Source organism: Sinocyclocheilus anshuiensis, unplaced genomic scaffold (genome assembly GCF_001515605.1).
Source record: "Sinocyclocheilus anshuiensis isolate Anshui unplaced genomic scaffold, SAMN03320099.WGS_v1.1 scaffold188, whole genome shotgun sequence".
Taxonomy (NCBI): Eukaryota; Metazoa; Chordata; class Actinopteri; order Cypriniformes; family Cyprinidae; genus Sinocyclocheilus; species Sinocyclocheilus anshuiensis.
The window spans coordinates 2,446,780-2,461,233 of record NW_015555768.1 but is presented as its reverse complement, the minus strand read 5'-3'; the positions used below and the strand labels follow the sequence as shown (position 1 = coordinate 2,461,233).

General features: G+C 39.9%; 1 protein-coding gene across 1 annotated transcript; it reads right to left on the bottom strand.

The window, feature by feature from the left end:
* Positions 1-823: 823 nt before the first annotated feature.
* fxn (frataxin) lies at positions 824-14,124 on the bottom strand. Its single transcript, XM_016468260.1, has 6 exons — positions 13,933-14,124; positions 13,383-13,463; positions 13,191-13,267; positions 12,480-12,600; positions 1,993-2,090; positions 824-1,860 (listed from the first exon to the last, which is right to left on the bottom strand). Exons 1-6 carry the CDS (start codon positions 14,044-14,046, stop codon positions 1,722-1,724), a joined length of 630 nt encoding a protein of 209 aa, XP_016323746.1. The 5' UTR covers positions 14,047-14,124; the 3' UTR covers positions 824-1,721.
* Between the last annotated feature and the right edge of the window lie 330 nt (positions 14,125-14,454).

Sequence of the window (14,454 nt, the reverse complement as noted above, 5' to 3'; positions counted from 1 at the left end):
CAGCTTTCACAAAAATGTAAAAGAAGCTGGTGCAATTACTATGAGAAACTTATTTCAAAGTAATTGGTCTCGAATCTTCATATCAAAGTGTAACGCTGAAATCAGTTGCATTTACAACACATGCACAGATATGGAGTCAGAGAAGTAGCCCTTCACGCAGACTCACTCCGATTCTCAAACACCTACCGAAATAAAACGTACAAATAAAAATCCGCTTAAAGATACTAGCCTATAACACTTTCTTGTAAAAAAATAAATATATAATAAAAGAAAATAATAAAAATAGTATAAATAACATAACTAAAATAAAGTATTATTATTTTAGCTTGTATTTATGATAATATATTATTAATACATACTTAATGTAATTATAACATTATAAATGATTAAATGTTATACTCAAGTAAAAATTCAAATTAAACCTAATTCATAAATCAAAATAACAAATACTAATTAATAGTACTATTAACAATAATGTAAATAATGTTTTAATAAATATTAACATATTTACTAGACAAAAATATTAACTATATTAGCATTAAATATTATTATTTGTAGTAGTATTAATAACTATTAAGATGTATTATTTTGATTTATTACTTATGAATTAAGTTCGCATTTTTTATTAAGAATTATATTGTTATATTTTATGTATTGTTGTTTTTATTAAGAATTTATAATGTTATATTATTTTATTAATTTATAAGAATTTACGATTATTACTACTACTAACTGATAAAATTAACCATAAACCACAATGTGTATACAATGAAAATAAAACATTTTTAAAAATAATATTTCATATTATATTTACAAATGCACCAATGGACAAATACATCAGACATCAGAACGGTGGCAGATGTGCCATTGTTTCATCATGCAACCCCAATGAAGACATCAAACATATCAGTGCAATCCATCTCATATTTCAACATTTGCATGGACAGCGTGTCAAGTTAATGTTGCAATATATGGGCTATTACGCTAAGAGGCGTCTGGGGAGTAATGATCGACTATGTTGTATCACCAGAGTTAACGACACAGCTTTAACTGACGGGCGGATTGATGTTAACTTGGGCTGGTATTTTTGAAATTATCTGAGGGTGCCGGTAAAGCTCTGAGGAATATGATCAGATGTGATGCTGTTATTCACAGATAGCTCTTGAATAAAGGCTCTAACTGGGGGCTTTTAAAGCAAAAACTTCTCCATCTGTCTGTCATAATCCCCTTCTTTTCCCGCATCTAGCCAGCAGCCTCTAGTTCAAGCAGGGCCAGACGTGCAGATAAATACAGCCTCCAAAAAACAATCTGTGTCCATTTGTCTTATTCAACTGGTTTAAGATCCATTAAATGTGATCTCTTTAATCTGGTTTTAATCTAACCAGGCACAGGTTTACAGGGATTTGATTATGAGAGCCCTTTCTGCTGTTCTGAGTGCATTTAAAGCTTATAATTGCATACAGGTTTGATGTAGACAAATAAATCATCTCTTCGGTTTATCCAGGGTCTATACTTGTTTGGGATTTGGTGTTTTTTTTTTTAAATGTTCATGCTAAAAGAGGCAAAAACCATTAAAATATTCAAGTCCAGAAGGTCTTTTTGAACATTAGCTAGAGTTTTAAATTCTTACCCTTATTGTTTAACCAAAAAGATCACGAGAGTCACAAGAGAACTGGTGTGGAAAGGATTTATAACAGTGTCTGTTCTTCACATTGGTCTCATCATGAATGGAGGAGATGTGACAGGTCTATATTTGATCTGAAGATGACGGACAACTCTTTGGAGAGCAGATTATGCAATGTCATGCCATCGTGAGTGTACACCCATCGCTCCCCTGTCCAATCGTAGCGTTTTGGCCCGCTGAGAAAGGAAACATTCAGAAATGTCTTACACAGTTAGCAAGAAATTTGCTGATTCAGTTCCAACTCTTTTACATTAAATTGATTAAACAGTTAAGCATAGCATATGAACATTCACAAATGAGTGTCTAACCTTGTCGGCGAGGAGAGCCAAATCTGTCGGTTGGGTGTCTGTTTGTTGATAACATATGTACCGTGGTCAGAGCCCACTTTCACTGTCAGCACTCCATTCTGTTAAGAAATTTAACATACATGTAATCATATGATGGCTTCAGTCTGTGGCTTTAACACTAAAATGGCACCACTGACAGGAAGAACAACCTTGAATGGATGAAAGAGAATTTGTTTTAAATTATACTTATATATTTATAACTTAATATATTATATTTATAATTCATAATTATAACTGTTAAAATTAAAATATTTTTTAAATAAATGAACGGGTCCATTTACTTTTTCCCCAATGTTCTGTAAATATTTTTAGATTATATTTATAATACAAAATTAGTAATAATGGGACTGCAGGATATCACTAGTTCCCTTTCAGTCTGTCGCTTCGACATAGTGTTGAAGTTCCAACACTAGGGGTCACACTTGGGACCCCAGACACCTCCGACATCATTAGCCCCTTTCACACATACAGACTTTACTGGTAAATTACCGGTTACTTACCGTTAAGAGATCATACGTGAACAGGACCTTTTCATAAACAATTTACTGGTAATGTTACAACTTCTCATACCAGTAAATTGCCGGAACGAATTTACCGGTATGAGAAGTTGTAACTTTACCAGTAAATTACCGGTAATCTTCATTCTGCATTCACACAGAGCAGATTACCGGGTAATTTACTGGTAATGTTATGTATGAGCACGTACAAGTTAGAACGCGCTGACGTAAGATGTCTACTCTGGGCCAATCCAGAGCTGTTGAAATTTAAAATTCAACGGCTCTGGGCCAATCATAACATTCTGATGCCTCTGTACGGTGTCATTCATTTTGAAGTTGTCTAATACTATGTCTCTGGGCAAAAACCAGCTGCATGAATGTGAATGTTTGACACAGAAATGAAAACATCAACAAAATTACTGACCGCGTATACCCCTCCATGTTTACAAACACAACAGCAGCCGTTTAGAGGTAATTTCTGGTTAATGATGTCACAGAATTTACCGGTAATTTGAAACCGATGTGTGAATGGTGCTTTACCGGTAAAAAGATGGAACGTCATTGACTGTGTGACCAGCACATTTTTGTATTTATCGGTAAAGTCGTTCCGGTAATTTTATGGCAATTTACTGGTTTACTGTGTGAAAGTGGCTACTGAGAAATGGCCAATGAAATTGGCGAGCAAAATTTGCATGGCTGGCCACTCACCCGGATATCCGGGTATAAATAGGCCAGCGTGGCATTTGCTCACTCGTTCTGTTCTTCGGAGCCGATGCAGCATCTCTTTTGGAGATGCAGCACTTCATTCACCTCTCAATCTCCTCATCGTTGGATCTATGGCACAAGCAGCGGTTTCTCCCTTGCTCATACACAGATAAGTGTAGTAAGAGTACCACCCTGGGTGCTTCAGCGGCGATCTTTGAGAGCAAATTTCCTCCTAAAAGAGCAATTTCTCTAAAAGAGCTTCACAGGTGGATTTGTGTGTGTTTACAACATGCTTTTCTGTGCCCTTCTTTTTGCGGTTTGTACATCTCACCCTCTGACAGGCACGATTGCTGTGTTCAGTGTTTGGGCTTTGCACATGCTGAAACAGCTTTTGTGGATGGTTTATGTCCTTCTTGCGAGGACATGGCTATCGACACATTGTGCTCGCGTTCTTTTTTAAAGAAAGACCGCAAATCACTTCAGCTGCTTCCTGTCCGGGCCCTTCTACTTCCAGGTACGAGGCCTCGATGATGTGCACTGATGGAGAGCAAGGAGATGTTGCGGGAGCAGCTTTGCCAGATTTGATTGATCGAAAGCAGATGACTCTACTTAACCGGCACTTCCGGGTGCTGTGTGTCAGTCTGAGCCTGATGCTGAGATGCCAACTGTGCTTACCAGTGCAGCAGATAGTGTCAGGCTTGAGTGGACTCCTCCACCCTGACCTGGGCTCTCTCGGTTGGTTGGTTGTTGGAGACCGAGTGTGAAACTCTGTCACGCTCCACCCCAGTTCCTTTCTTCCCGGAAGTGCTGAAAATGTGGAAGGCACCTTTCTGCCATAACACGATACTTCGGTCCTTCTGTTCTCGCCACCCTTGATGGAGGTCCAGCAAAAGGATATATGGGGGTCGCCAGATGGAGAGAGCGATTGCGGTGCACCTGGTAGGGCCGTCCGAGACTCCCATCCAGAGCACCTAAGTTACCTCGTCCCTTGGGGCAAGAGCTTATACAGCTTCTGGACAAGCTGTGCCACTCTGCATGCCATAGCTGTCCTGCAAGGTGTTTAGGCCAGGATCTGCAGGAGGGTGATCCCAACCCGGAGCATGCAGGAACTGCGTTCAGCAACTGACTATGCCCTCCGGGCTACGGAGGTCACGACGCAGGCCCCCTGGGGGGGGGCAATGTCCACATTAGTGACCCAGAAGCACCACCTGTGGTTCAATCTGACGGGGATGCGGGTTCTGAGGAAGTGTGCTTTTTTGACGCCCCCATTTCCCAGGTTGGTCTCTCTGGCGACACAGTCAGAGAATTTGCCCGGCAATTCTCGACAGTCAGCAAGTGGGTGGAAGTATTCTACCTCGGCTTGGTCGGGTTCTATCTTTGGACCCCTGATGTCTCAGCCTGCTTGTCGCTGGATATGCCTTGTGAGAACTGCACTGACCCTGCAGTAGCCTGAACCAGTGGTTAAGCCCAACTAATGGCTCAGCCAGGTGGCACCACTAGTTTGTTCTTAGGTTTCTTAGAACCCTCAGGCAGGTTTCATAGCAGACCTGAAACAAGCGACCCAGGGTATTTGCTGACCAGCCAGCTCCACTTCCGTTGGGAGTCAGGAGGTGGATGCTGCATCACCTAGGCTATCTGCCATTAGGCAAACGGCCACCAAGTGGTCAGTAAAACAGAAATTAATTCTTCCCTGGGTCATACTACTCACACAGCGTTTCTGGCCCTTGGTATCTCGATGGCCAGGCACTGAAATTGAGCATAAAAGCCTGTTTGGACACAGTCTTCTGCCTCCTCAAGTTTTGATGCACCAGGTCTGATCTCAAGCCAGTATAATGAGCCTAGGCAAGCTTCGGCTTCCCCAGCTTAGCGCACTCTCGAGACTTGGTGGGTGCACACAGAGACATGTTACCTCATCACCCAGTCCAACTGGGCCTTCAGATCAGCTGGGAAAAAAGTAAGTTCTCCCATGGGTAGAGCATCTCTTTTTTCAGCATAAAATTGGACAGTTTCCAGGCAGCACACCTTGAGAAGGTCTGTGCTCCAACAGTGCTGAGTTGTTTGGGGGTCCCAAGCACAGAATAGTGGTTCCACTTGAATTATTCAGAGGCTCCTGGGGTATGGCTTCCTTGGCCGCATCATGCTGCCAGAAGATGCTTATAAGACCACTTCAGAACTGTTTGACCGAGTTCTGCGAGGAGCATGGTGCCGTGGCTTGCACCGTGTGGCTTTCACACAAGGTGCTGTCCCATTCCAATCCTTGGAAGGACCTCTGTTTCTATGGGTGGGTGTGCCTCTCGATCAGTGCCCAAAAGCACCATTCCAACAACGGATGTTTCCAGGATATGTTGAGGTGCTTCATGCAACGGGCGTGCAACCTTAGGGACCTGTTCGTTTCCTGCCTGCACGGGCAGTCAATTGCCCAAAAGTTGTCGGCAGTGCTTTTTACTTGGGGAGCTCTCGACCATTGATCCAGGACAAGCACGTGCTAGTCCGGACGGACAGCAGTGATGGCAGCCACCAGGGCAGTAGTCACTCCTGTCATATGCCACAACTCGCCCATCATCTCCTCCTGGAGCCAGCAGGAACTTAAGTTTCTGCAAACCACTCACATTCACGCAGCGGAATCTCTCTTGCGACAGGTCTCTCTCTCCAGGATGAGTGGAGACTCCATCCTCAGACGGTCCAGCTGATTGGAGTGATTCAGTCAGCCACAAACACATCTGTTGCCTCACGGAATTCCTCCCTTTGTACATTGTGGTTCCCTGTCTGAGGCCTCCCTCAGCACGGACGCACGGTAACATTGCTGGCCTGGGGGCCTACACAAGTATGCGCCTTCCCCAGTGAGCCTCATTGCAAAGGCACGATTTGGCACCCGCACCTAGATCTCTGGAATCCCCATACTCAGTCCCTAAATGGGATGAGGAGGGATTAGAGATCTTTCACCAACGGTGGTCGACACTATCGCTCAGGCTAGAGCCCCCTCACGAGGTGGTTATACAACATGAAGTGGTGCATTTTCGTGAGATCCGTGCTGTCCTTGCTCTAAGAGGGCCTGAATAGACACCCTTCTGCATTTACACTCAAGGTGTACGTGGTGAGCCACAGACCTGTGAGTGGCATATCGGTGGGGAAGCACAATCTGGTTATTAGTTTCTTATGAGGTGCACAGAGGTTGAATCCTCCTAGACCACGCCTCATCCTCTCTTGGGAACTCTCAGTGGCCTTGAGGCCTTACAGGAGAGATCCATTGAGCCTTCCAGTCAGTTGAATTAGTGCTCTCACTACAAATATGTCTTCCTGATTACATTCGCTGAGAGGATGAAAAATCTAAGCCCTCTCCATTTACAAATGTGCCTAGAATTTGGGCCAGCAAACTCTCACATTCTGAGGCCCCAGCCTGGATGCATATAACGTCCTTCCCCTCTCTGAGGTGATAATGTGCACTCTTTGAGTCCAGTTCATTTCCTTTTATGAACCCTGGACTGCCTTTCCATCATTCAAGCACTCTTGCGTAGCTGACTTTGGAGGAGAAACTCACTCTAAGAACTCATTACTTGTAAGTATCCCTCTAGTAAACTCTATTAATGGGATGGTGCTCCATATGTTGTGACTCCCTATGCTCCCTATGTGGTCCCATATGAATATTAATCCACTGCCCTATTCATAATAAGGACTTTTCCCTAGACAGACAAATGGTCTGTCACCTGGTTCTGTGCTTGGTAGTTCTCCCCTTATGTGGAGCCCACCATAGAAACCTTCCTTATTTAGTACTCCCTTTTAGTGAGTCAATAGGTTGTATCTCCACTAGGGATGTGCATCTCATGACTCAGGCCGATACGATACGCATCTCAATGCATAGCGAACAATACGATACATTAAAGATACATACATATGATTCACCCCTATTACGATGCAGTGCGATCCGATTTCGATTCGATTCGATTCAACACAATGCGATTCGATGCAATACGATGAAATAGAGAAAATATGATCACTTTTAATGCCTTGAGGCCTGTTTCATAAAACAAGTTAACTAAATAAGCCAAACTTATTACAGTTAGTCTGACTCATTGTCAAATGATTTGGTTCCATAAAGCAAATTTAACATAGGCCTAGATCAAGCTTAGTCACTGTGGCAACTTATGCTGGGAAACTAACCTGGTTGAATTAAAAATGAAAATAAATAAAGAAAATGACTACATTTTAACTGCTATAAGAAACACACATTAACTCATTTGAGCTTGGTAATTAGTACTGTAGCCTACTAGCTTACATTTGATTTACCTATTACAATAGTCCGTTACTGCTATCATAAAAATGCACTTCTATGTAGGTTTAAAATTCTACAAAAGACACATTTAATGTCCAAAAACTATTTTTTTAGCAAAATGTATATTTTACTCAGAATTATTGCACTCCTAGTCTGTTTAGCGTGCATGCGCGCAGCAGCACTCGTTGCTCTCGTGAGCCTCGCCCACTCCTGACAGCAAAATGGGTATGTTTGCATGACTTTCTAACATTTACAGATGAAAAATATACCTGTGACATGTCAGTTATGCACTGAGGAAAACACAGCGTCTCAAATGCATTAAACAGCACAGATATGTTCGCTGTTTGTCATGGTGGATCGATTTGATCCATGATCGACATTAAGGTCTGCTTAAGAATAAGCGTGCACAAATTAGTGAGATTGTGTGAATTTAATTTGTCGTTTATAGCCCCGATTGAGTTGTTAGGTTATTTCAAGTCAGGTTTTGGACTTTAATCCCAGTTTTTCATCGGGTCTCTGTGGTGTTGTGATGCATCATATTCACGCAGCAGCAGTGGTGATGAGAGAGCGCGCTTGAGAAACAGTTTAGAGAGGAGAAATCAATCTACATATAAAATATTGGTCACAGATTATTGGTCACTTTCTAAATAAAAAAATAGCGCATCCACTAGTAATTATATATAAATAAATCGGTTTTACCAATGCAAGTATGTTAGAAACGATGCATCGCAATATAAATGATAACTTGTAGCCGATGCACACTTTTTAAACCGATGCATCGCATCGTTAACTTTTTATGCCGATGCACCAAGCGAACCGGGGAATCTTCCCATCCCTAATCTCCACGTTACCTCCCTTTTGGGTAGGATGTGGTCTCCGTAGTGTTCTTTCCCCACTCTGGGAAATTAACGCTTCCCAACGTTAACAACCAAGACTTTTCAGCCACTATTTTATTCTTATTTTCTCAGATGAGAAAAGGCTCTGGCTGAGGTGACTTCTGCCTTATATGGTGGCTCTCCCGGATGTTGGAGAGTGAGGTCATAAGTCTTGGGCATTGGAAGGTTACGGGGAGTATAAGGTGCATTTGGTTGTGACATGCTGGGCTTGTCAACATTTGCGCCCCCATTGACTCGTAATGCAATTCAGCAGCTGTGGAGTTTAGTATAGGGACCCCTAGTGACGGAACTTCGACACAACATCAAAGTGACTGACTGAAAGGGAACATCTTGGTTACATATAAGGAGACGTTGTGTGCCTTATGCCACAACTCTGAACTGCTTCTGAGCGGGTTGAGATGCTTCTCAGAGATGCTCTTCAGTCTTTCCCCAGTTTGATGGTGAACAAAATCTTTCCCATCAGGCCCACAATAAATTCAATTCACCTAAAGTGAACTTTGGACCAGTTCTCCTCTCTCCAAACAACATGCTCCTCAGCAAAGGTGAGCCTAGCCTTTTGATTCTTTCTGCTGATGAGAGGCTTAGTCAGTTCAGAGTGTGCTTTCAATCCGACTTCTCTTAAACATGCAGAGATAGATCCTTACCCTGTTCAGCACTGAACTGGTGAGCAATTCCAGCTTCAGTGTTGAACCGATTCCCCATTGAGAGACTCCGCATTATCCTGGCTTCTCGAGCATTTGTCTTATGTGGACGACCAGCCTTTTTGGGGGACTTGAATTAATTAGTGTCATTGTAAAGCTGCAATATTCTAGAAATCACAGATTTGGAATGACCAACTTGTCTTGCAGTGGCTGAAAGGGTCATCCCTTTAGCCTTCATCTGGACCACCTCCTGTCGCAGGGTTTCAGTCACGAGCAACCCGCCATCTTGCAATCTCAGTGAAAATTGGTGGAATGCTGCCAGTTCAATAGCGTTTGTCATATAATTAAGGAAATTAGCACCAGGTGAAGGCATTTGTAAGCGTTCTTTAATTTTGATCAGAGTTCTTTTTTATATTTCTCATTTAAGTTTCTTATACTGTGCTTCAGAATACAATTAATTTGTGAAATATGCTTTAAAAACTGCCCTTCTACTCCTGTTAGGATAACTTTAAATAGGGCTAAGCAGTGACCTTGAAATTTAAGAAATTGCAGGTTGTTCTCTAATTTTGATCTCCACTGTGTATGTATGTATGAATATATATATATATATATATATATATAGGGCTAAACATTAATGCTTCTCAAGGACAAGTGGAATTTGTGAAGGGGCAAGTGAAAGAGACTTTTACTTGCCCAACCAGACAAGTAACATGATTAAAATGACAATAACAAACAATAACTAGGGCAGCACCGAAACTTTGGCGAGATTGATTCTGATTTTATTTTTTTCCAGTGTAAACGGTGACTGATAACGGATAATGTATTGACAGTATCAAGGTCACCTCAGTTGAGGCTCGTGCAGCCTGACTGACTCGTGGAGAAATCAAAACTAATTAAAGCTGCAAGCAGCGATGAAAGGGCCCTCGCACCCGGGCTCACCGCCACCCGGTGGCTTTAGGAAAACAGCAAACAGTGGGCAATATGCATTAAAAGTGGTAAATATAGGAGAAATATGTCAAAGTCATTTATATGTGCCAAACTTCCTGCTGCCAGCTGGTGGCGCTATGATTATAACTGGATGTTGGCATGTAGATGTCTTCAGGCCAGGACTTTTATCAAACATGTGAAGTCTGGTGCAGATTGAACATGGTATGTTTGCGTTAGTGTAAAGCATGGCATATCTTGTTGCCAACAGGTGGCGCTAAAATTATTACTGAACATTAATGTGTAGATGTCTTCAGGCCAGTATCCTTACTAAACATGTATGTTTGGTGCAGATTGGACATTGCATGTTTAAGTTAGTGTAAACAAAGTCATTTCCTGTTGCCAGTAATAAGAAACGGAGCAATTCCAATAGGGTCCTCACACCATCGGTGCTCGGGCCCTAATAAGCGCAACAGCACACACAAAGAAACAAACATACTGTGGTAGAAAAAAAAGATAAATATTCTATATAATATATGATACAGGTAAGCAACATCACGAGTGATGTTTTCCAGACTATTAGCACGACTGCAAATGTGACATTGACTTTATACAACAGTAGTACAACAAACTAGTTAATACTAACTGACTTACATTTTAGACACATTATTGACAGTTCTAAGCAAAACCACAGCAGAACATCTCCGAGCAACACACAACAGCGTTTCGTTACTGAATGATTCAGCATTTTTTAACGAATTGGGTGAGTCAATGAGTCATTCATTAAGACAGTCACTTGCCGCCACCTACTGGTGGTTTGGTTTCATATTTAAAAGTATCTGCATTTTTCCAACATTTCATATTTGTATGTTAAAAAAGTAAAACAGTAATCTTAAAACATTATTTATGCATTTTAAATTTTTACTGTGTAAATGCATTTGTAGAACCTCTTATCTTCATTAAACAGTCTGAGTAAGTACATCTAAATGGCAGTTTTGATGCAGCTTCTGTGTTTCCTCTGCAGTGGAAAGATGGAGTTTGTTGATACTGATTTCATTTGAATGGTAACAACCATACAGTGTCTTATTATTCTAACTGAATGTATTGACGAAACTTAAGAATTTGACATAAATGATGACATACATTTAATAAGGTTATGAAAATACTGCCCTTCATAAAGTTAAAAAGTATCCTAGAAATCAATTTAAGGCAAATATCACAAATATGCTGATTAAAGTAAGACCTGAACGAGCACTGATGAGACTATTGCTTCGGAATAAATTACATTTATGGCAAGAAAAAAAAAGAAGCCTTTTCCCCCTGTAATTTTTTTTACTGGGAACATTGCTCAATCTGTCAACCACGCCTTTGCTCGCAGCGGTCCGAATGTTTGATCTAAAGAGTATCATTATATCATCCTAACTGTAGCAACAGAGTCAGTGTGCAAAAAGAGAATTTTCTGAATCCCATTTAACGGGATGGCTACAGCTGTCTGTGTTTGCTGGCTGCACGTGAGGCTATAGAGAGGTGTAAAAACTGGCTGCTAAGAGTAAGTAGCTGACAGGAAAATCACCACTTGACATTTATCCAGCCAGAGGAGAGTGAGGAGCGTGAATGACCAATCAATCTGTCACCAGGGCCTGCTGGCCACCCACCAGACGCTTAAATTTAACTGAAATGAGTGCATGGACTTAATCATTCACTGGGTTTGAGTAAGATATTTGTTAAATAAATAAACAAAAATCTGTGTGTGTGTGTGTGTGTGTGTGTGTATGTGTGAAAAGACTGAAAGTGGCATTAGTCCAGTCTTACAATAACATGCTAAAAGCTGTTTACAGCCTTCATAAATCCTGCAGGAGACGTGCATTTTCTCTGCATGGTACTGCAATAAAGGCTGCTTCACAAATAGCTTTTTTTGCTTTGAACTCTTAACAGAAGTCATGCAGGAGCACTCAACAACAATAACACTCAAACAAACCTCTTTTCCTATAAAAGAAGAAGAGAAAAGATACCATCATAAAAGTTTTAGGACTCCTTTTTCACCCTACAGAGCAACAACTTAATTGCAATGTTTCACAAAAAGGCTGGTGATATAAAGCTCAGACAAATGAGTTACATGACAGGTGAAGTGGGCAACTTTAAGTAAAGATGAGAAATGGCAACTCCAAATCATGCCAAAAATATTTTTAATTAAAAGAATAATTATTGCAATTTTTTAATTTTATAAACTTGCTCATTTGAAATTTACTGTAGTAATGGCAATGGTCTATATCAATTGATCGAAACATAACTATAATATCATACAATTACATACAATATCATATAATTACATACAATTTGTAATTATAGAAGATCCTGGTTCATTCAAAGAAATGGGTTGCAAACAGCCTAATGTAGACCAACATTGACCCCTACTGGACATCTAGGCACAACAAACTTTTCATAAGGTTGAGATGTAAAAGCACCACAGGGACATAACCTGTAAGGATGTGAGAATATGGGCATGTGTACTTACAGAGAAGACAACGTCATACTCCAATCCAGTAAAGCTCTCATCTGTGAGGTCTTCAAAATACTCTGCCAATGCGTCCAGTGTCTCTTCTGCTAGTCTCTCATATTCTGCATCTGTTAGTGCTCTATACAAAACAATCACTGTGTATGTTAAGAAAATAATAGTTTCCAATCATTGCAAAAATACAAGTGAAAATTATGCTGTATAAATAATAAATGAGAAAAATAAGTGGTTTATTAATAGTTGTCTGTATTAAAAATATTTGTTTGGTTTGTATGGCATGTTTTCTGTGCTAAGAACTTTGCATTGGCTGGTTATTTTAAGCTATTTAGATTATTATTTGAAGAATGTGAGCAATAAAAAAAATTATGAGGCTGACATTGCTGGGACTTTTGGTATACAAACAAATAACTTTTTTTAACACCCTAACAAAATACAACCTACAGTAGAAAATTACAATTATTTGAACAACAATCTTACAATGAACGAACCCTGACCAACGCAATGATAAATCAACCGGTATATCTTATTGCATAATAAAAGTACAAACAATATTGCAAATATTATGCTCTGTAATGATAATGATAAATCACAACTGGTATATCATATTGCATAATAAATTTAAAAGGAATATTGCAAATATTGTGTTTGTGCTCTGTCAGTGATTAGTACAAGACTAAACTTAACCCTGAGAATTCAGTAAACACTATTTACCTGAACTGAAATGCCTTTCTTTCTCCAAGAGGTGTGCTTAAATGGAGTTCCCTTTTCTTCAGAATCCAATCAAACCACTTTAAAATATATAAATATCAGATAATATTGGGAAAAGAGGTTAATTTAAACTTTTGCACATTTTGAGACTCGATTTAGAAATGTAAAAAGGCACAAAAGGTCTGTGTTTGTTACCTGTGAATGTCCTCCACATACACTGGTCCTTGTAACCATTTGTGCTGAAGAAATACTCCTAAATCTGTCACCACATATCGACTAAAACAAATGGGTCACAAATAAAACAGACTTTCACATCAAGCAAATATCAAGACCTAAAGATAAGATAATCTTACAACTAATACACAAACAGTTACACTGTTTACCTACAACAGTTACGTTAAATAAAAAAGGACTACAATTTAGATAATAAAAGACCAGAATTAGATAATTATAATGTAAGTGCTAAACTACAGCCTAGGGTATGTTTAATTTGCACCTAAATAAAATATATCGAGCCAGTAAAGTTGTCTGTGTCACGTCTGTCCAGATCTCATATAGTCATATCCAGATCTTATATAATAGATTTGTCTCTCTAGAATAAAAAAAAAAGGTGTGAGAGAGATTTACGACAAATAAAGAGTCTATAATAAGAGACATGCATACATCTCATCATAACCTGCCACGGCGCAGATTGACAATTCAGTCATGCTAACCAGCCACAAACGTTTGTTTACAACTCACTCACTTCAAATTCACTTCTCATCGTTGACAGTCTGGCGGCTTGTTGGTGACATTTCCATGTGGAGCTCAAGCTAAGCAGATGACGGTAACACTTGTTAGTTAACCTTGAAGTTGACATAGCTTCTAAAAGGATGCAAGACTTCTTGTATTGGCGGTGGGCAAGCCAACTTTTGGTGCATTACCGCCACCAACTGAACTGGAGCGTGGAGACGCTTTGACAGTCCTCGTGACATTTCAAAATACAAGTCCCAACATAATAAAAGTCTGTTTTATTCAGATTTTCGTTCCTAATGTTGTTGTTGTTGTTTTTATGTTCTTTTAAAGGTGAAAAAAAAAAATATTTTGAAAAGTGTATTGAAACAAAATCTGTATTTTTATGTTCTTTTTGAAAGTTAAATCAATTGAATTTTTAAAATTAATTCAGAAAAATGTAAAAAAAAAAATTAAGATAGATAGATAGATAGATAGATAGATAGATAGATAGATGCCATCTCAAACCACTAGGTGGCATCAAAGCAAGCGTGTT